We start from the raw sequence: 22,603 nt of genomic DNA, 5'->3' as shown, positions 1-22,603 counted from the left end.
TGTACCATCTAATGTCCCCCCCTGGTGGCTTTCTTAGGAAGAACATTGATTTTTGTCTTTGGAAAACCCATTCTGTTTTCCCGGATGGTACCACAAGCCCCATACCGGTTCCTGTGAAAATCCTGAAAGAGAGTGGTACTAGTGTAAAAATTGTCTACATATATATGGTACCCTGTGCCAAGTGAGGAGGATGTCACCAGGTCCATAACAGCATCGTAGCTCAGGCCCTTTCCAGAATGGGACTGACCTCTTCCCTGGTAGATGCTGAAATTCGAGGTGTAGCCATTCCTCGAATCGGCTAGGACAAACAATTTTAAACCCCACTTTGTGAGTTTTACCTTCATGTATTGTTTCAGGCCAATAGAAGGCTTTGTGGCTACCATCCTTTCATCAATGGCCAGTTTCTGTTGAGGCTGGTAATATGCCCTGCATGCCACTAAGAACTGCTCCATTAGGGAAAGAGACGATCGTGTCCAGTGGAGCCTTTCAGCCGGTCATTATGCTCGTCATCTTTGACATTGCTCATATGCAGGTTCCAGAATATTGCTTCAAATCTGCAGCCTGACATAACCGAGGTGGGGAATGGGAAATTGTGGAGCCTATCCTTTCTCCATAAATCTCCAACTCTTGTTGGCCTAATTAGACCACCATAAATAACCAGGCCCAGGAATTTGTGCATTTCCAGGCTAGATATTGGACTCCATGGTGTCTTCATGCCCTTCTGTTGCTTGTACTCTGCATACAGTTTTGTGTTGTTGCAGAGACTCTTGATTGCAGCTTTATGAAAAAATAACTGTAACAGCTCAAGAGGGGTATGTGGCTGAGGCCCATCAAGCTGTACCCCAGGAGTGCGGGAAGGAGAAAAGGGATGTTGTATGGGAGGCACATAAGCTTCGTCAATATTGTGCCACCTGTCCTGTTCCAGTTGTGTTGCAAGTGCAGGTGCACTAGCTCACTTAATGGTAGAAATAGGTGACCTATAAGTGCTGCCTCTTCTCTGTCTTCTGACAGGTCTGGCTGGGGGAGGGGTAGTTGTTGCTATGGAAAGCTCCAGGTGAGTGCTGGGGAGAAGGCCTCGGAAGAAGTGTGTGGAGGATCAGGAGCATTTTCTTCTTTGCATAACTTTTTTGCATTTTCATGGTTGCATAACAAACCCGTCTGGTCCTACAAGCTGATTCGTCTGTCCGTGCTGACTGCCAGCATATAGACAGCTCAAGACCAATAAGTGGCGCGTAAGATGGCGAGTGCCGACGTTTACGCATTGCTATAACTCTGTCTTTGAATGGTCAATCTTAGCAAGTGAGGTAGTGTTTGAAAGCTAGAAGTGTCTACAATTGGTCCATGTGGGTGTCAATCAAGTTACAGTGCCCGATTAAAATTTAGGAGGTGGGTTGTTCGGCATAGCCAAAGCAGATTAGTTTTTTTAGAATGTGTCTCAGTTCAGTTTATGGCTAATTACTAAATCCCAGAGGGGTCGGATACCAAAACGCAATGTATTTTGAAGAGGACATTTTTGACTAAATGAGGAACTTTGCATTTGTTTTCTTCAATAAAGCTGATGGACTATATACCAATGGAAATGTGCATGATTTATAAAACCGCGAGCGAACTTGATTTTCATCTATGTAGGTAATGTAAGGTAGTAAACATTTATACAAATGCAATCTTGGGTTTAAATGTTATAATTTTATTGTGGCAGTTGTATAAGGTGTTTTACTATCAAAAAAGCTTTAGTCGTGCTCTCCGATTTATCTCTGTCTCAATGTTTTTGTGGAGAGGTGTGAATTGTTTGCCCAGCAGGGGGCTCAAACTCCACCATTTTCCCATCCTCCTGCTCACCAGCAGTTAAGCACACAGTCATGAAACTGGACACACAGAAAGCCACCAGTGTCCTGACTAATCTTATACCAGAACTGCAGCGATAAAATAATTAATTTGTTTATCCTAATTGAAAATGTCCGATAAGTCGTTTTCATGCCAAGTGTCCTGGTTAATATGACCAGTCACATTAAACAAAAACTGTAGAATTTTTTCATTCTCATGCCTCAAGTATAATTATGCAATATAAACGCATACAACAGAAATTGTTTAATTTTGTGAACTGAATGATCTGTACATTAGCACATTTTAATGTGATGGTATGGAACCTATATCATCCTAGTCAGTTGATTTAATGTTGTTGATTTAATAACACAAGTCATCAAATTCTCATTGCTTTTTTTATGCACAGAGCAAGCTACTGTGATGGAAAACTGAAAGCCCCAGCAAAACCTTGTGCTGGAAACCAAGGGACATTGATCTCAGTAAGTCACTACATTTCTTCCAGTAATGATAAATGAGATGCATTTTGACGCTATTTTGACTGAATTAGTTTTATGTGGGAAGGTGGGAATAGGGTTCGTACAAGGAACTTGATATACAGGAATTTGGCTTTTTGAAATAGAAGTATTGGAAAACCTTGAAAATAGCCATTTTTAAATCTAGTTGTGCTTAAAAAGTGCTTGAATTATAAAAAGTAAATAAATACGTAATCACGAAATAACTATTGTGTTTATTTTTGATGGAACACATACAATCTGTTCACTTAAAATATGACGCCCACTGCAGCTCCTCCCGCTCCTCTCCTCCTGCTATTCACTCACTCATTTTGACTGACAGCACCAGCACACTTTTTAGACCCCTTTAGCGACACAATTTATGTGTATAGTGACTGTCAGATGGTCTTAAAAAAATCAGGATTTTAGCAGTACAGAGCAACTGCTTGGAAATGGCTTGGAAGTGATTGCTGGTTAACATGTATTCTTAATGGGCCGTGTTTCATTCACTATTTCTTACTCGTTCCATTCTCTGACAACAGAAACAGAAAAATATGTAAATTAGAACCGCTTTATTGGGAATTCGGCGGCCTTAATGGGCTGCCCGGGGGGCCTCAACAATTTGTGTGAAAAATAAATTCTCACTCTGACAACCCCACACACACAATCAATTCCTAATGTAATGTAAAGATGTGAGATGTAATTATTAATATAAAAAAGGGGTATATATTCAGAAGTCTGTATTTTTTATGTGTTTTAAAGACATCTTGCAAAAGGGGGGCCTCGGTCAAATGTTTATCCCATTTGGGGGGGGGGGCTTGCCCTGGAAAAGTTTGGGAACCCCTGTTCTACATGATTTCCATTTCTTTGTAAACACATGGAGTTGTCGTTCCCAGTTTGGCAACAGTGTTGTGTGTGATGTGCTTGACATGTTGATTGTTAAAGTCCATCGCAACCGTTTCCAGATTCAACCATGAGAATGATTTCAATACATGCTTCTATATTTTGAAAGGGTATCTGAAAAAAAATTAACCAGGTATGAAAAATTTTGGTAGACATTTTGCTAAAAATAAATTCATTTACGATCTGTATGGAGACTTTTGGGACACCCTAAATACAAATTTAGCATGGCTGCAAAAGGCACCATATTAAAAAATTTGTTTTATTATTATTTATAATAATAACAAGAAGAATAAAAATAATAACCGTTGTTGGTGGTGGTGTATATTTATTTATTTTATTGTTTTTTTTTATTTTGGAATTTAAATGGAAGAAATAAAGAATATTTTTTGAAAGACATCTCTTGTATAGTCCTTGAAAACAAAAAACAAAGTGCTTGAAAAGTCCTTGAAAGTCCTGGAATTTCATTATGAAGCATCTGTACGAACCCTGTGGGAATCTTTGGGATTTTAGTCCTAGATCAAGTGCAAATATAGCTGAAAACTGTCTTTGTACTAATGATATTTACATTTACAGTATTTAGCAGATGCCCTTAACCAGACCAACTTACAGAAATGCTTTGTAGTCTATCAAAAGCATGTTTTTGGTGCTAGTTCACTAGTTGACTGGCTCAAGCACTAAGAGGAATGCAAGACAAGGATGTTTTTAAATAATAGATTAGCAAAACACTAAATTCAAGTGCTTTGTAAAGACAGTATTTAGTCTTAGACAGCCAGTGACACAGCTGTATGAGTGGGGGGTAGTTCATTCCACCACCTGGGTGCCAGAATAAAGAAGATTCATATCTTCTTTGTACTTTTTGTACTTTGAGAAATGTTGGGTCCAGTCGAGCAGAGTGGGATGTGATAATTGTTTTTAGCTAGGTGGGCAGTGTTCTGTTTTTGGCTTTGAAGGCACGTATCAATGTTTTAAGTCTGATGTGAGCAGCTACAAGAAGCCAGAGAATGGAGCGCAACGCAATGGGGTTGATCTGGGAGAATGTTGTGAGGCTGAAAACAAGTTGTGCACTTGCATTTTTGAATCACTTGTGGGGGTCGGATGGCACATAGTTGCAGACCTGCCACGAGCAAGTTGCAGTAGTCCAGTCCTGAAATGACCAGGGACTAACAAGCAACTGAGAGGTCTCTGTGCCTAGAACTGGCCGGATCTGTCTGATGTTGAGATGGAGAGACTTATATGACCGAGTCAGATTAGCCATGTAAGGTGTAGGGAACTTCGCCAGCGGTGGGTGGAGCACAGACACACAGGAGGCTGTTTTATTGTTGCCCGTGGAGAATCTTTATTCAAGACCGTTTATGAAGGGGGGTGTACGTGCGCGTGTGTGTGTGTGCGGTGAGGGTCTCGGTCGTCTGCGGGGTTACCGGAGTAGCGCTGGGGTTTTCCCGAGTGACGGGGGCTCCATTCGGCTGTCAGGCAATGCCGCGGTTGCAGCCAGGGGGCGGAGTCTTCGCTCGTGTCAGAGTCGTCTGAAAACAAAATGCACACAATAGGGATTAGTAGGCATGCACTCGTTGATAAGCATCTGCGAACACACATAGAGACATGCGCACATGTACTGAGAGCCTTCTCTGCCTTTGCGAGTGGAACATCAACCTTTTATACTCTCGCCTGCTGGATGGTGGAATTCTTCCGGGCCGTGTGCCATTCACCGGCCGTGTGTGTGTCTGCGGCCTCGCCCCACCGCCACGTGCTCTCTGGCCATCCAAAACATTGGTGGTGCTGAAGCGGAGCTGTCTCTTCAGCACCACTGCGGCAGTAGTGGGAGGAGCGATCTTTCTCTTGTGCGCCGGCTGCCGGCCCGTCGCCACAGAGGCAAGATGAATAGTTGGTTGTCCAGGACTACCCCAAATTTGCATGCGGTGACAGATTGTGAAATCTGAGTTGCCCAGGGAGATTACAAGATCTTGACATGAGGATGCATCTGCAGGGATGTACAGCAGCTCAGTCTTGCTGGGATTTTGTTTCAGTTGATGAGCTGCCATCCATGATGAGCTAATATCCTTACAGGAGTGTCTGAGGGAGGAAAAAAAGAGGATGACATGAGTGTCATCCCAAAACCCATGTGATGTGACCTCACTGAGAGAGTGGGTATAGAATAATGTTAATTTCATTAATGAAAACTGACAAAAAATGTTGAACAACCATTTTTTCCATGAATAAGACAAGGCAGTGATGAGATGACACCGACATAATTAAACAATAACTGACTATATCAACATGGCTATATAATAAGTGACTATATCAACATGCATTATTGAAAAAACTACAATGTATTTAAAAAAAATATAAAAAACTTCACCAAAATCCCTCTTTATTTTTGTCGACAAAAAACAGGAGACAAAATATTATAGATTGATTGAGAAACGAAAGCACGTCTGCACATAATTGCGAGTTCTACACAAGTGTACTGGGGATATTCTGCGTGTGGTTGCGCAATGTTGACTTTCATGATTGGTCATAATATCTACAGGCTGCAGCCAATGCTTCTCTATCAGCACGTGTCCTCACAGGACCGATCAGACCACCTCAGGTAATTTACAAAGTCTTAACGGAGCCAAAAATTAAAAAACTGTCAAAAAAAGGCAAGGATGAGAAAGAATAATTTTAAGGGGAGAGAGTCAGTTGGGCAGGATGGAAAAAAAAAAACTATATTAAATTACTTTGGACCACCTGATTAAAAAAAAAAAAGTTAGGAGTGAGAGGTCAGAGGGTCGTGATGGAAGATAAGGATGAATGAACAGTGTTTGTGCCACACATAATTCATGAATGATGTTTATTGACCTTTCATGTAAAATGGCGCACTTATATAGCGCTTTTATCCAAAGCGCTTTACACTGTGTCTCATTCACCCATTCACACACACTCACACACCAATGGTAGCAGAGCTGCCATGCAAGGTGCTAACTTGCCATCAGGAGCAACTTGGGGTTCAGTGTCTTGCCCAAGGACACTTCGGCATGACTAAACACCTAATATTAACACTAGTGAAGCGGGAGAACAGAAGAATGTCTCTCGGGGTAAGAAACAGCCCACAACAATGCTGTGCCATGAATTTCAAGACTCCTGAGGAAAAAGAGTCTTGTGATTGACCGTGTTGAAGGCTTCTGAGAGGTTGAGAAGGATGTGGACTGATGAGAGTTGGCTGATCTAGTGGCATGAAACTGCTGACAGCTGCTGCTTTAAATACAGACTGGTTGTGATCTTGGAGGTCATTATGGATAAGATTCAAGAATTTTGGAACAAAAAGAGTGAAGTGACACTGGCTGATATCAAGAATGAGTTTTGGGCATAAGCCTGAAGTCTTTTGTACATGACCAGGTGTTATGGAGTCATTATGATGGAAGAGATGAATGATCCAGTGGGCAGGAGGTGGGGTTGCTCGACAAGATAATCTGCAAGGATCTCTTCTGAAGAAAGAGGGGAAAATGTGTTCATGAAAGAAGAGGGGAAGACTGAATGTGTAGTGTAGAGAAGTAGAGGTAGGTTACTAATCGTTTCATTAAAGAATATGGCAGTGTCATCAGCTGTCAGGGAGGAGGTGGAGGGTTGAGAAGTGTGGGGAAAAAATGTTTTGGAGGTGCAGATGCTTCCAGCTTTCTCTTGTAGAAGGATGTTTTGTCAGTTCTCACATCTAATGAGAACTCTGACAGAAGAGAATAGTTTGAGAGGAAATCAGTACAAAGTTGTGATTTCTTCCACTTTCTCTCAGCTGCACTTAATTCTCTCCAATTTCTGCATAACACCTCCAACAGCAAAGAAGCAGTGTGAGAAGATTTCCTTAGTTGGAAGGTAGAGGGCAGAGGAGGTCAATGGATGAAGAAAGTGTTATGCAAATTTTAGAAAACATAGAATCCTGTTTGAATAGTACTTTTAGAGCTGCATAGAAGTAGCCTCGTTGTTTTTATATGATGAGAGATTTAACAGAGGTAGTGTTTTTCCCCCCCACATTAAGACAAAGCAAAAGACATTTCACAACGTTTAATGTTATGGTAGTTTAAATAAGGTTTTGGTTTTGTAAATCCTCTAGGGTCACCGTGCTTTGCATTTAAATGTACTTTAATAATGTGACCAGCTATGATTTTTATTCTGTTTATTTGCAGGATGTCTGTTGACTATAAGTATATGAACAATAATTTGTACTGTGCATAGGTAGAAGACCTGTTCTATAATGTACAAACCCGAAGGAAAGCCCTCAAAAGCCCCAGTGATGAATATTCCAGGATTGTGGAAGTAGTGAGTAGGTCTGTCCATTTTGATGTATTATTTCAAAAATTGGTTCAACAAAATGTTATATAAAATCTATCTGTAAACTTTATAATTTAATTCCTCACAGATATGCCATTCATAATTCTGGGAAAAGCTTTACTGTCAAAAAGGTAACAAAAGAAAACAAAAAAAACACACGTCCTTTGTTGAGACTATTCATTGTTGTATATTTAAATTGTTGAGTAGTAAAAAAAAGTCTCTTGTATTGTTTCAGCAAGGAGAGATGGTGGCTGATGTGAAGACTTTTGCCAATGCCTCAGTTTTGGACAACATTCGTGTGTTGTTTGGAGTAGCACTAAGCAGGTATTAAAATAGTAAAAGCAATTTAATTATTTAACCTATGGTCTTTTTATTATCATGTTTGCTCATGTCTGAGTGCTGGTACTGACAGTGAAAATGGCATTGTTTAAACCAAATGGTTATGACCACATTACTAATCTCTGCTTGGTATAGTATGATGCATATTTTAGACAGTCATGCCGTTTTATGTAAAATAATTTGTTATATTTAGAGCCCTCCACATTTTCACACAAATTAAGATCTTTGGATAAAAAGAAACAGTGTTGTTCTTTCTTCTTGAAATTGGCTCCAGAATAGCTGCTGACATCTGAGTTGACTCTGAGCTTGTGCAGTTTATGAAAAGCAACTGCAGCTCCCGACTCAAACAATTTTGACACAAAATTCTAATGGTATGCATTGTACCAAGCAAGGTGACTGTTGAGCTGTGCAGTCCTGTGTTACATTGACACCTATTGATATGCCTTTTCCTCCATGCAGGGTGGAGCTAATTTCCAGGAGTGGAAGAAAATAGAAAAAAATGGATTCTTTCAAATCACCAAAACACACAAGAATAATGTGATGATATCTTGAAAATTTAAATGAAAAGTGGAATTGAAAGTCTAGAAACACATTTACATGTACTTAAAACACATCACATACCAGTTTAGTGATATACTCTGAGGAAACGCATTTGTTAGATTTGTAAAAGTCAAACTTGAACCCTGCTATTGTAAACTAACATAAATTGGGAAAGGAAATGTTGATCTCTTTTAAAGGCTCATGTCATGTTATTTACAGGGAGATGATGGAAGTGGGGTGTGAGGATCAGAAGCTTGCTTTCAAACTGAAGGGTTATATCTCAAATGCTAACTACTCAGTCAAGAAGTGTATTCTCATCCTGTTCATCAACCGTGTGTATTTTGTGCACTCTATTCATGATAGTTTATGATGATGCCTTATTTAATAACATTCTTACTAGACTAAATAGCAGTAGACATTTGATCACTCTGACTGCGAGTTCTTTTCCAGATCGTTTAGTGGAATCCTGTGCCTTGAAGAAAGCAATTGAGACTGTCTATACAGCATATCTTCCCAAAAACACACATCCTTTTCTCTATCTCAGGTATTTATTTAATCAGCTGTTGATTATAAACAATCAGGTGATTGCTGAATTCAATACTTTAAAACAGCTACAGAGGTGATTGCGTTAATATTTAAAAGCTAGAGAATATTGTACTTAAACTAATAATTTTATAAAACAGTTCCCAACCACACAATCTGATTGAACTGCGTTGAAAAGTGTTCTTGCTCTGCTTATGTCTTGTGTGTCTGATCACAAATTCACTTTCTGCTGACAACGGGTTGCTAAGTAACAGCAGTAGACGTATTAATCCAAGCTTCTAATCAATACCCAACAAAATATTATAAGATAACATACAGCTTGTATCCTTTAGCATATTTTGGTTAGATTCAGAAGATGAGTTTAATAATGACGATGCAACATTTAGTTATGACCACACAATCACACTTGGTTTAAATTTTTTAATTTAATTTAATTTTTTTCCTGCTGATAACGGGTTGGTAAGTAACAGCAATGGTCACATTATGCATTACTCCAAGCGGTTTCGAATCGTTAACCATACCTTAAACCATTATACAAAAAGATGTATTAGTGGTTAGGCTGCAGAGCTGGGTAATAAAAGCTTAAAGGCTACACACTAGTTTACTGGCTCTGCAAGTAAACTTTTTAAAAGTAAAAGTTTTACCCATCTACATTAACAATATTGTTTCTCTGTTGCATAGCAACAAGCCAGTTGTGATGGACATATTAAAATCTAGATATTTGAAATGTTCATTGTTTCTTTGCTTTACTTTTTCTTTACTTTTTAAACGGTCATATTAAACCAATAAAACAGTCAAGGTTGTGTGGCGTTGCAAATATTGTGGTAAAATACTCCCTCATGCATTCTGTTGCTTAAATCTGCTAATGCAGCCTTTTTGTCTTTTTTACCCATTATTAACCTATTAATAATGACCAAATATTTTTGGTCTCTGGGCCAAAAACCTGCTAGATTCTTCATAGCTTTCTCTTATGATTACAGTGATGCTTGGAAGTTTGTGAACTTCTTAGAATTTTCCATATTTCTGCATAAATATGACCTAAAATAATACAGAACAGCATCAACTCTGGGATGTTGGTGGGTTTCCTCACATGAACTGCTTGCTTCAGGTCCTTCCACAACATTTCTATGGGATTAAGGTTAGGACTTTGACTTGGCCATTCTAAAACAATAACTATATTCTTCTTAACCATTCTTCTTAACCATATCAGGCCCAAACCATCATACTACCACAACCCTATTTCACAGATGGGATAAGGTTCTTTTGCTGGAATGCGGTATTTTTCCTTCTCCAAATATAACGCTTCTCATTTAAACCAAAAAGATCTATTTTGCTCTCGTCCGTCTTCAAAACATTTTTCCAGTACCCTTCTGGCTTGTGTATGTGATCTTTAGCAAACTGAAGATGGGCAGCAATGTTCTTTTTTGGAGAGCAGTGGCTTTCTCCTTGCAACCCTGCCATGCACACCATTGATGTTCAGTGTTCTCCTGATGGTGGACTCATGAACATTATTATTAGCCAATGTGAGAGAGGCCGTTGCTTAGAAGTTACCCTGGGTTCCTTTGTGACCTTGCAGACTTATTGCACGTCTTGATTTTCCTCCATTTCAGTATTTCAGTCAGTCTATATCATTGGAATGGATCTTTTCAATGCTGAAAAAAATTGCCATTTAGCTGACTTTAGATAAAAATCACCCGTATCAAATTTGAGTAATATAGGAAGGCAATCATAATTACAATATGTACACATGATAAAATAGCCCATTAGTTGTTTCTTTTTTTGATGTTGTTATTCCTTAGTTTGGAAATTGCACCTCATAATGTTGATGTGAATGTCCATCCCACCAAGCATGAAGTGCACTTCCTCCATGAAGATTGCATCATTGGAAGCATTCAGAAACATATTGAGAGTAAACTACTTGGCTCCAATTCTTCCCGCACTTATTTTACACAGGTATACAAAAAGATCTGTAACTGAATATTCCTGTATTGTACACTTTGGGATGAGCTTAATAATGCATCATATTCCTTTGTCTTCTCAATAGACTTTACTTCCGGGGCTGTCAGTATCTGTCAGTGATGTGAAAACCTCAAGCAGTTCAACAGCTGACCACAGTGAGCATGTCTATGCCAATCAAATGGTGCGAACTGACAGCAAGGCCCAAAAACTAGATGCTTTTCTACAGCCAGCAAATAACCTTTCTTCAGCTCCCTGCCTTATAGCAAGTCCTCCAAAACTTGTCCCAGCTACTGCTAATTTCGAAGCAGATATTAATGATGGTCCTGAGGAGTTGCTGGTCACACATGACATGCAGATTGACAGTGCACATGTCCAGTCAGAGGCTCCCCTAAGGTGAGGATGAAGGACTCGATGAAGTCGAGACTATATATCTATCTATCTATATATATATATATATAATATATATATATCTCCCCAAATTGCTGTCACAAAGCTGGAAGCGTACAATTGTGTAAAATGTCTATGTATGCTGTAGACTTAACCAGCCCCTCCAGGATTTTGCAAAAATTTGTGCAGAATCAAGGACACTCTGCAATATTCACAAGAGCTTGCAATTATTCAAAATTGCAGCAGATTTTCCACGGAAGAGGTGACATTATCACAACAATTCAGCCAAAGCCCCTTTGATTCATGTGTGTTGAACATAAGTACAGCTAAAAGGTTAAATATTTATACCGACAAATACCACTGTGAAAGACTGCAAAACTATTTTATGCAAAAAATTTTCTGCAAAAAAATCACAAAAATCTCAAAAAGCAAATTGCACCATAAATTTTGGAAGAAAAAAAAAAGCCACAGCAAAAACAAACATTTTTCAATCACAAAAAAATCACAAAAAAACTGCAAAATGCTGTATGGACTGATTAACATTACCCTTCACTGGAATTAAGGGGCCTAGCCGAAACCCTGAAAAACAGCCCCAGACCATTATTGCACCCAAGTAGGAATGAATGAATGAATGCATTGTGAATAGTGAACTTGGGCTTCTGTGCAGTTGCTCAGCCATGTAAACTCCTTTCATGAACATCCTATTGCACAGTTCTTGTGCTGATGTTGCTTCCAGAGGCAGTTTGGAGCTCTGTAATTAGTGTTGCAACAGAGGATAGGTCTTTTTTTATGCACTGCACACTTCAGCACTTCGTAATGTGACTTTGCATAGCCTACTGCTTTGTATTACATGGCCTACTGCTGAGCTATTGTTGCTTCCATTTCACAATAATAGTTAACATTTCACAGTATCAGTTGACCAGAGCAGTTACAGCAGGGCAGAAATTTCACTAACTGACTTGTGGTAAAGGTGGCATTGTATGACGGGGTTAAAGCTAAAGTCACAGAGATCATGTTTACCCCAATCTGATGTTTGATGTGAACGTTAACTGAAGTTCTTGACTTGAATCTGCATGATTTTTTGCATTGTTCTGCTGCCACATAATACATGAACTTGAGAGAATATCATTGTTTCTTCAGTTACTCATTTCAATGCTAAACAAGAGCTGTCTGTATGTACAGATAACGTTTTGACCTACCTTAATGCCTCAAGTTATTGAATGATTTTGGTTGTGTAAGTGGACATAAAATTAACTGCACAATATCCATTCTGTTGCCCTTGTCAGAATCAGGTAAACTAACCTTCTAACACCTAACAAACTCGCACCCTCTATAATTCCTGTGAGCAATAATCTTGCATATGTAGGAATTCAGATTTATCCCCCACTTCAATCTGTTATTAAGAATAACTATGCAGCAATAACCAGCAAAATTGTACAGTACTTACAGAGACGGGGTGCTCAACAACTTTCTTTGCATGGCAGAATTTCTATAGTTCAAGCAAGAGAAAAAGAAAGTGAGACTTTCTTTGTTTTTCAATTATTCCACTCCCCACAATACGATTTTTAAAAATAAAGAATTAGACTCTAGAATTTATAGTTCTATAGCTGTTCTTTCATCTCTGCTCAAATGGTTAAAAATGGACTCTCAAATATCGCAAAATCGCTTGCAGAAATTATTATTTTCAGGTGTTCCCAAATAAAAAGGTTATGGCTTAAATTAATTTAAATCCAATAATAACAAACTCCTTTAATATCTGGCAGAATATATCAATGTTTATTGGCATCCCAGGCTTTGCTTGCTGAATGATGATTACTGTCTGAACCTTTTATTAAACCAACACTTGGGACTCTATGCAGCTTTAACAGATAAGATGACCATTCTTAAAACTGTTTTGGGCCTACATATCCAGTGTAAAGACCTTGGCTTGTAGAATCGATGCCAAAATCCAGTGAAGCTATTCCGGCAGCTTGTGGTGGTCCAACATCTTTCACTTTATTTTGGTTTAGTTTTCCTTTAATTTGAAACCTGTCTGCACTTATTTGTCTGTGTAAATAAAACATACTAGGTCTTGTTTACAGACTTACTCCACCTAGGTATCTGTGGGAAACATTTGTATATCCTGAGTGATGAACAAATATCCTCTGTTTATTACTGTACTAGGAAACGGCCTCATGTTGATGAGGAAAAGGAGGATGTGACCGTGGCCTGTACTCCCCAGCGACGGGTTATCAGACTAACTAGTGTGAAGGAGCTGCAAAATGAAATCACAGAGCAAGCTCATAAAGGTTAGATAGTAGAGCAACACATACTACATTCCAATTAGTTGTGACTAATTTGCTGTAATAAAATGTTGCTGGTTTTTGGAACAGTGTGTTTATAAATTATGACCATTGCAGCGTGTGCATCTTCAATACTATTGTGTCTCTTTTTGTACCAACAGGTTTGCAGGAGATACTACATAATCATTCATTTGTTGGATGTGTCAATCCCCAGTGGTCTCTAGTCCAACACCACACCAAACTGTACCTGTTAAACAACACCAAACTCAGGTTAGACACTGAATCCACATTTAATCACTCATTAAATCTGTTTGCATGGCAAAATATAAAAAATACTTTAAAAATATTACTAATTGTAAAGGCTTTCTTGGCTTCTGAGTGGCACAGCAGAAAAGCATTCACCCTATTGTCTGGAGTTTCCTATCCACTATGCCACAGCCATCTTTTTCTGGGAGCCAAGGAAGCAAAATTGTCTGTGCTCTTTGGGGAGTAGGGTAGTTAATCTCTCCCCCGTCAATCATAGTGACATCAGCCAACATGTGAGATCATGTATGCAGAAGAGAGCAGATAGTGTTTTCCTTCGAGTCTTACACTGCCCTTTGATGTTGTATGAGCAGTAAATGTGGTTGGCTGGCTTCTACTGTCTCAGAGGAAGTATATGTTAGCCTTCAAACTCCCTGGTTGATAGCTGTAGTATGATGGGGAGATCTGGCTGGTGGTTGGGAGGGAATTGACAAGTTCCCAGATAAGGGAGAACAGCCCCCCACCCCCCCGAGAGGATTTTGCAGTTCTTCTGAACAAGTCCTAATGATAAAAGAGCCTGTAAATGAAAATCTTGAATGGCTAAAACAAATGTTATCCAAAAAATTGTATTATGTACAAACTTCATGTGAGCCATAGTTATTAGGATTTTTTTTCCCCCCAGTCAGGAGCTGTTTTACCAGATTTTGATCTGTGATTTTGGTAACTTCGGAGTTCTCTGGTTGTCGGTAAGTGCATGGACATTTTGCCTTTGTAAACTGAACTGTCTGTCAAAAGTTGACACAGAAAATTTTTGGAAAACAACTGGGTTACTTCCTATAGTAAACCGTGCTTCTGCCATTTCTCATTGTGCTTTTGCTCCTCAATCTCATTGTATGTGCAGTAGGGACACTGCTAATGCCTTCATAAAAATCATACAGAAATAAATATTGAACGTGTCAACATTTTTTTTTTTCCACATTTTAATCCACTTAAGAAATCCACACATTAAAGTCCATAAATTAAGTTATATATATATAATAAAGGGGAATGACACAGGAAAAAAGTATTGAACACACTAACTGAAATTTATTTAATACTTGGTGGAGAAGCCTTTGTTTGTAATGACGGCTTCAAGCCGCTTCCTGTATGAAGAAATTCATTGGCCGCAGTATTCAGGTGTGATTTTGGCCCATTCTTCTAAACATATTGCCTTTAAGTCTTGTTTAATTGGATTCAAGTCAGTGAATGAGTGGGCCATTCTAACACCTTGATTTTTTTTCCCGCTGAAACCAGTTGAGAGTTTCCTTTGCTGTATGCTTTGGATCGTTGTCCTTCTGGACGGTCCACCCACATATCATCTTCATCATCCTGGTGGATGGCAGCAGATTCTTCTCATGAATCTCTCGGTAAAGGGCTCCATTCATCATTCCTTCAATTGTATGAAGTCTACCAGTACCATGCGATGAAAAATAGCGCCATACCATGATGCTTCCAGACAAAAAGTTTGATTTTGCTCTCGTCTGACCAGACTACACTGACTACAAATGAGTCGTATCAAACTTTAAGTTTCAACATACTAAAGTATGTTGCACCATTGGGGCGCTTACTGGATGATTCACAACTTTGGAATACGTCTTTATCCGATTCCATCAATATGTTTTGCAATAATTAGGTTGCGAAGGTCTTGGAAGAGCTCTTTGCTTTTACCCGTCATGAGACATTTCTTGTGTGACACCTTGGTAACAAAACGCCTTTTTATAGACTATCAATTTACTAACCCAGTTGATATTAATTTGTACAGATTGGAGGTATAATTACTTACAGATTTCAGCTGGTTCCTTGCCTTACAATGCCTTGGAGAACTGTGTGTTCTTTTTTTTTAGCATGTTCAATACTTTTTCCAGTGTCATTCCACTTTATTACACATAACTTTATTTATGGACTTTAATGTTGTGAATTCTTTGTTTGCGGATTTATTGAGTTAATACTGACAATACTAACATTTCATGTGAATAACCTCATTGGAAATATATTTACTGAAAAAAATGTTGACTCGTTCAATACTTATTTCCCCCACAGTATTCAGTATATTTAAAACACTCAATAGATTCCAGGAACCAACGCTGCAATTTTTAATGAATAGGATTTACATGGGTTTTTTCCCCCAAAATCTCTCCTTGCATATGACAGTTTCATTTGGTTTTAAGGGAAAATTTTGATTGGCTGAATTTCTAATTAATATTTGTATATTGATTAATTATATTATTTTGAGACTCATTCTGCATTTATATTGTTTATTTAACAATCGAAATATTGAACTAGAATACATTTTTATTGGTGGATTTTATATAATAATGTAAGTCACTGCTGAAATGTACTTATAACATTGATTAAATTTACTTATTTGGCTAATACTTTTATCCAAAGCAATTTACAACCGAGATTGAAAGCAGGATATAGTTATGTATGAAGTGTGTGTTTATTACAGAATCCAGCCCCTCTGTATGACTTGGCCATCTTGGCACTGGACTCTGAGGAGAGTGGCTGGACAGAGGAGGATGGGCCTAAAGAAGGACTGGCCCAGTATATAGTAGATTTCTTAAAGAAAAAAGCTGAAATGTTGGAAGATTATTTCTCCATGAAGATAGATGAGGTGAGTGAGTTGCATTATTTTTTAAGTGTTTTTTATTTTTCTGCCCAATATTCCAAACTTGTGGTTCATATAATCATTTGCATACATATAACATTTGAATTGTTTCAGGGTTGCCACATATTTTTAAAATGTCTTTAAATGCATTTCTTAAATCCAAGGTCATAAAATGTCTTAAATACATTGTTGTTTTTTTTTTTTTTTTTTACTGGACATGGAGTAATATCTTTGAAATTCTGTAATCTTTTTAAAAATCTTTTCATGTTTTCATTTTCTCTGTATCTACATTTCTCTTGTATTTTGCATGTACTTGCATACTTAAGGCTGGGTCACATGACTTTTTGCACTGTTTTAATGCTGAAAAATTTCAGGACTAGTTGCAACTGTTTTAAGGTTAGACGTAAAATGTGTTGAGACCTCAAACTGGATTACAACACTTAATTGTGAGTGAAGAGCCTATTAAGCAGTGTTATAAAAACATTTTCATGATTTTTTTGCACATTGGGAATAAATAAATGGTCGTGCATGCCATATGTAAGGCACTCTGGACCTGTAGTCCTGAGTTGGAGCTGGAGCTGAATTCTGGAATATATATATATATATATATATATATATATATATATATATATATATATATATATATATATATATATATATATATATATATATGTACATAAGAAGTCATTATTTATTTTCTAACCTTGCAATTTGCTAAAAGCCAGTTCAGCAAAAAACAGTAAATGCAGGTAGTCATTTAGACATCTAAAACCTTACTAGTTTTTGCTCACAATTTCAGGTTTTTGGAGAGGCATAACCTAATGTCTGCAATGATGCTGTGCTATCATCAAAACAGAGAAGGGCATTTACATTCTGTAGAGATGACAGTAAACAAAGTGTTAAAATGTTAAAATAGCGATAATTTTATGTCCTGTTATAAACTTATCATTTTTTATGTTTGGCAGCATTGTTGTTTTTCTATAAGTACATTAGGCTATAAATGTAGAGGTAGGCATTTCTTTTTTACAGGTTGGCATACATATTTGAATTTATTTGGGCTTTTTTGATTTCAACACGGTATAAATTTTCATTTGGCCAGGTCTTAAAAAGATATTAAAAAGCATTGAATTTGGTTTTAAAAACTTGGCAACAACTCAGTGAGTTGCCTTTCTTTTACATACATTTTCTTTTGTTAAAGGCTTGTAATGTGTATTTTCCCCCAGGTCCAAAATAAAACTAAAAAGCAAACCAAATGCATACCCCTTAACTAAAATTTGCTCTGTTGGAGGGGTAGGATGTTGTGTTAAAGATTGGAATTAGTTTATCTTGTGATCATGTTGTCACATTTTTTATTTAATTTCATTTTTAGGAAGGGAATCTGACTGGTCTACCACTGCTGCTGGATAACTATAGTCCTTCAATGGAGGGTCTGCCATTGTTTATCTTGCGCTTAGCCACAGAGGTCAGTGTCCTCTACTGGTTTACACTGACTGATTAAAACAATTAGGTGATTTAAACTCTACTGTACATACTGTAGCTAAACACTTTTGTAATTCAGGTGAACTGGGACAGTGAGAAGGATTGTTTCCATGACTTCAGCAAAGAGTGCAGTTACTTCTACTCCATAAGAAGAGAGTACACACTGGAGCCAGAGGCAGGAACAGATCTTGCAGTAAGCAGACCCTGCAGTTTTTTGATAAATAAGGGCCATTGTCATTTGTGCTTTGCTTAAGAGCAAACAAATTGTGTAAGGTTAAATTAATTTAAATTAAATTAATTTAATTTATTTTATTAATTAATTTAATTTAATTTAATCTTTAAAATGACGTTACACAAATTCCACTGACAGTTTCCTTATTTATAATCTTTGTAATCCTATATTTTTAATCTTTGGCATATCTGATCAATAAGAATTGCATTAGAATGCATGTAAACTTGATGTATATTTTTAACAACCCAAAATATGATAGATTTGCAGTTAAATATCCTAAATCAATGTCTGTATCATCCATAAATACAGTAGGTTTGAGTAGTATAACTAATAAAATAAAAATATCAAATAGTATGTAGCTTAATTGTGCATGTGGGAACCTCATGTTAAAATTAGTAAATTTGAATAGGAATGCACAGTGGATTTCAAATGAAGCAATCAAGATGTGATTGAAGTGTAGACTTTCAGATTTTATTTCAGGTTTAACAAAAATATTGCATTAACCGTTTAGGAGTCCCTTTATTTTCTCAAAAGTAATTGGACAATTGACTGATAAGCAGTTTCATGGCCAGGTGTGGCCAGTTTCCTCGTTATCCATCCATCCATCCATCCATTTTCTGTACTGCTTATCCTACACAGGGTCACGGGGAGCCTGGAGCCTTTCCCAGTGAACTTGGACAGGGTGCCAACTCATCACAGGGCACAATCACACACATGCGTGCACACACACACACAATTTACAGGTCCCAGTCAGCCTACAAAGCATGTCTTTGGACTGGAGGAGGAAACCGTAGTACCAGGAGGAAAACCCCGAAGCATGGGGAGAACATGCAATCTCCACGCACACAGGGCGAAAGCAGGAATCGAACCCCTAACCCTAGAGGTGCGAGGCAAACCTGCTAATCACTAAGCCACCATGCCCCCTTGTTATTTCCTAACAAACTAAGGAGATAAAGGGTCTGGAGTTGATTCCAAGTGTTTAATTTGCATTTGGTAGCTATAGCTGTTCATGGGAACTTTCAATATGCTGCCCAAAGAGGTGTCGATACAAGTGAAGGAGGCCCTCATTAGGCTTTAAAAACAAAAAGACCTATCAGAGAGATAGCATCAACTTTAAGAGTGGCCAAAGCAGCAATTTGGCAGATTGCTTCATTTCAAATCTATGGGCCTGACTGTATATAACTTGCTCATTTTGATGTCAATATCCCAGTTTCATTAAATAGTCTGTTCATATTTCTGTGTAGTTCAAATAGTCTGTTAAATCTGTGTGCTCAAATCTGTGCTCATTTCTATGAAGCTTTGATGAATAAGGACCATTGATTTAAACTGAATATTTTTGTAGGAGGCAGAGCCGAGCTGGCAGTGGAAGGTTGAACACATTATCTTCAAAGCATTGCGCTCTCTCAGCCCCCCAAAACATTGTAGTGAAGATGGCAGTGTCCTCCATATAGCCAACTTGCCTGACCTCTACAAAGTGTTTGAGAGATGTTAAAAACCTGCAGATGAAATTAATAAATGTATGTCACCAGTGTGTGCTTTGATGTTAGTAAGCAGTCACGAAGGCTGTCTTTGCTTACCCATATCCTGTATTCATATTTGATGGGCATTGTTACATGGATTTTTGCTTTTGAAGATGAATATTTGTATACTTTTTCCTTATAATGTGTTTAAAACCAATAAATATTTTATTATTTGTTTTTATTGAATATTTTCTGTGTTTGTATTACAAGTTATTTCAGATGCTTTCTTTATTATTTATTTATCTTGATCATAAGACAGTTAAATTTTATTGGCATAGTGCTTTTAACAATATACATTATCATGAAACATCTTTACAGAAATCCAGAGGCAGCATGAGGAAGAAACCTTTAGTGGAACCAAGCAAAGGGAACCTATTTGCTTATGAGTGACAAGACTGTGGGATCATTACCCTTGTACTGTATTCTGTGATGGATGTTCAGTATGCACATCTTGTGAGGAGTAGTACTGGGATTGGCAACCATTCAAATAGCTATTTTACTCCCCTGGGTTAACCATTAGAGCAGCAAACTCATGATTGTCCTTTTCTGATTGCCTGCAGAATACCTTTAAAAATAGTGTTGCATTGTGTGCATCACGCAATGTGCTATCTAACTCCTGTTTGTGTTGGTTGCCATGATCTTTACTATTGACTAGGTTACTTCAAAAACATAGCGGCCATCAGCCAATCACATTGCAACACACACTTCAAAGTTTTAGTATTAAGCTAATGTAAGGTAAAATTTTAATGGTATGTTAATTTATGGTTGCTTTAGTGTTCTATGCAAGTTAGTAAGAACTAGCTACCTGTGGTGCAGTCTGCACACAGTGCTTAGCCCCCGCAGATTGCATCTATATTTATTTTTGCTTTTCCCTGCTAAAACTAAACGAGGAGCCTAAACCACAAATTGCATCAACACACAACTTCATGTAGTATGTCAACCACTACTCAGCAGAATAAAATGACCAAATTGCACCTCTTGGTGGTACCACAGCGCATGTGCTTATATTTTTGCATATTTCGAGAACCGTGGGACATAGAGTCAAATGTCTTTTTTTCCCCCATTCTTATTCCTTGGCTAAACCCACTGATGTAGACACCCCCCCCCCCTCACAATTTCTTCACAAATTTGGTGTCCCTTGGTGTAACTCATGAGTGGCTATGTCCATGTGCATGAAACATGTACATGTACAGGAAAAGATCCTGAGGTCATTTCCAAAGTTTGGTGTCATGAAACTTGAATGATAGCTTCAGCTGGGGACCCTCTCTTATCTGATGCAATCTCAATCAAATTGGCCACTGGAGGGTGCTAGGCATGTCTGTGAACTCAAAAACAAGCATATCTCTGCACACACTCCAAAAAAGACATTTTGGACCCTTTAGCTCTGCCCATTTAAAGTTTGTGATAATTTGCATGATGTGCTAAACCTACTTTTGGGAATCAGTCCTAGAATTTTTTTACCTATCTACACAATTGTGATATCAAACTACTCAGCAGAGTGTGAAACTCAATAATTATCAACAATGTGGTCACCATACATTATTAAATTCTATGGAGGCAGAGCTGGATTACTCAAATAGCTGTAATTCATTACTGCTGACATGGATTTGAATAAATTTGAAAGACGTTCAGTACAACGATCTGAAAACATCTACAAAAGATGGGGTTGTGGTCACTGATTGTGGTCAGTTTGTCCTAATACTTGTTTCTCAGGAACAGAAAGTCCTTGAGCTGAAATTCGTTATGCTGCATCAAACTGCTAATCTGTAACTGGATTTTTAATCATTAGTGAATTACTTCATAAACATGGCCTCCTTCAGCCAGTAAGATTTCAGCAGGCATTTCACGCAGCTACATTGAGCCATCATCACAAAACTTGATAAGTATGCTCAAGTATTGTCTATTGTTCTATGTATCTTGAAAGAACTGGGCACTGTTTGAATGGAGTGCTTCGAACCAGCAGGTTGATGCTTGTGGCTATATTAATTTTTCTCAGAATAAAACAAATCATAAACTGTAAAGCATATCGACATGAAACCTGAAAGGTAGATGCAGTGGGACAACTACTCAGAAAAAAATAAATGACAAAGTACCAAAATATACACATTAAAATTTCTCATGTACATTAATGGTAATGCATTTTAAAAAGACCCCATCACAAATGGAATGCCACGTTTCATCGTCAGATTTCTGTTGTGGATCCTGTTTCTAGGTCGTCTTCAGTGAGTCAAAACAATTCAAATACATGGAGGCCCCACCTCACAACTTACAGGACTTGAAGGATCTGCTGCTGCCTGGTGGCAGATACCACAGAATACTTTCAGAGGTCTTATGGAGTTCATGCCTCATGGGCCCGAGCAGTTTTGGTGGCACAAGGGGGACCTACACAATATTGGTTTTAATGTTATGGCTGATCATATGTGTGTGTTATATATATATATATATATATATATATATATATATATATAAAAATGTACTGAGGAATGGGCTAAAATTCCTCCAAGCCATTGTGCAGTACTGATCAACAGTTACCAGAAACGTTTAGACCCCCCATGTACAAAGAGGTCACATCATATACTGAAAGAAAAGGTTCACATACTTTTGCCACACACATGTAATATTGGATAATTTTCCTCAATAAATAAAAGACCAAGTATAATATTAGTCTCATTTGTTTAATAGGGTTCTCCTTGTCTACTTTTAGGACTTATGTAAAAATCCAGTGATGTTTTAGATCAGATTTATCCAAAAATATTGAAAATTCTACATGGTTCTCAGACTGTATATAGTCGTTAATTTTTTATTTATTTATTTTGACATATTTGGACAAGCAAACATTTGATCATCTTTGAAAGAGTGTCTAATGAAGTTGATATACTTGAACAAAACCACAAGAACAAATAGCATTTTTT

General features: G+C 37.8%; 1 protein-coding gene across 3 annotated transcripts in view; it reads left to right on the top strand.

Annotated features, from left to right (window-relative positions):
- Positions 1–19,873, top strand: part of mlh1 (mutL homolog 1, colon cancer, nonpolyposis type 2 (E. coli)) — a 32,070-nt gene extending 12,197 nt beyond the window's left edge. For 2 of the 3 annotated variants that reach the window (XM_053620687.1, XM_053620689.1), the window contains exons 5-19: positions 2,231–2,303; positions 7,425–7,516; positions 7,609–7,651; positions 7,756–7,844; positions 8,619–8,731; positions 8,850–8,943; positions 10,742–10,895; positions 10,987–11,294; positions 13,452–13,576; positions 13,732–13,840; positions 14,496–14,559; positions 16,302–16,466; positions 17,830–17,922; positions 18,019–18,132; positions 19,514–19,873. In XM_053620687.1, the coding sequence (XP_053476662.1) occupies positions 2,231–2,303; positions 7,425–7,516; positions 7,609–7,651; positions 7,756–7,844; positions 8,619–8,731; positions 8,850–8,943; positions 10,742–10,895; positions 10,987–11,294; positions 13,452–13,576; positions 13,732–13,840; positions 14,496–14,559; positions 16,302–16,466; positions 17,830–17,922; positions 18,019–18,132; positions 19,514–19,663 (1,786 nt within the window). In that variant the 3' untranslated portion in view covers positions 19,664–19,873. The remainder of the gene's footprint in view (positions 1–2,230; positions 2,304–7,424; positions 7,517–7,608; positions 7,652–7,755; positions 7,845–8,618; positions 8,732–8,849; positions 8,944–10,741; positions 10,896–10,986; positions 11,295–13,451; positions 13,577–13,731; positions 13,841–14,495; positions 14,560–16,301; positions 16,467–17,829; positions 17,923–18,018; positions 18,133–19,513) is intronic. The other variant, XM_053620690.1, reaches the window with a different exon arrangement.
- Positions 19,874–22,603: the final 2,730 nt, after the last annotated feature.

The sequence above is a fragment of the Ictalurus furcatus genome, chromosome 3 (assembly GCF_023375685.1).
Source record: "Ictalurus furcatus strain D&B chromosome 3, Billie_1.0, whole genome shotgun sequence".
Classification (NCBI taxonomy): Eukaryota; Metazoa; Chordata; class Actinopteri; order Siluriformes; family Ictaluridae; genus Ictalurus; species Ictalurus furcatus.
The sequence above is the reverse complement of the archived record's forward strand: the minus strand, read 5'-3'. Positions and strand labels throughout refer to the sequence as shown.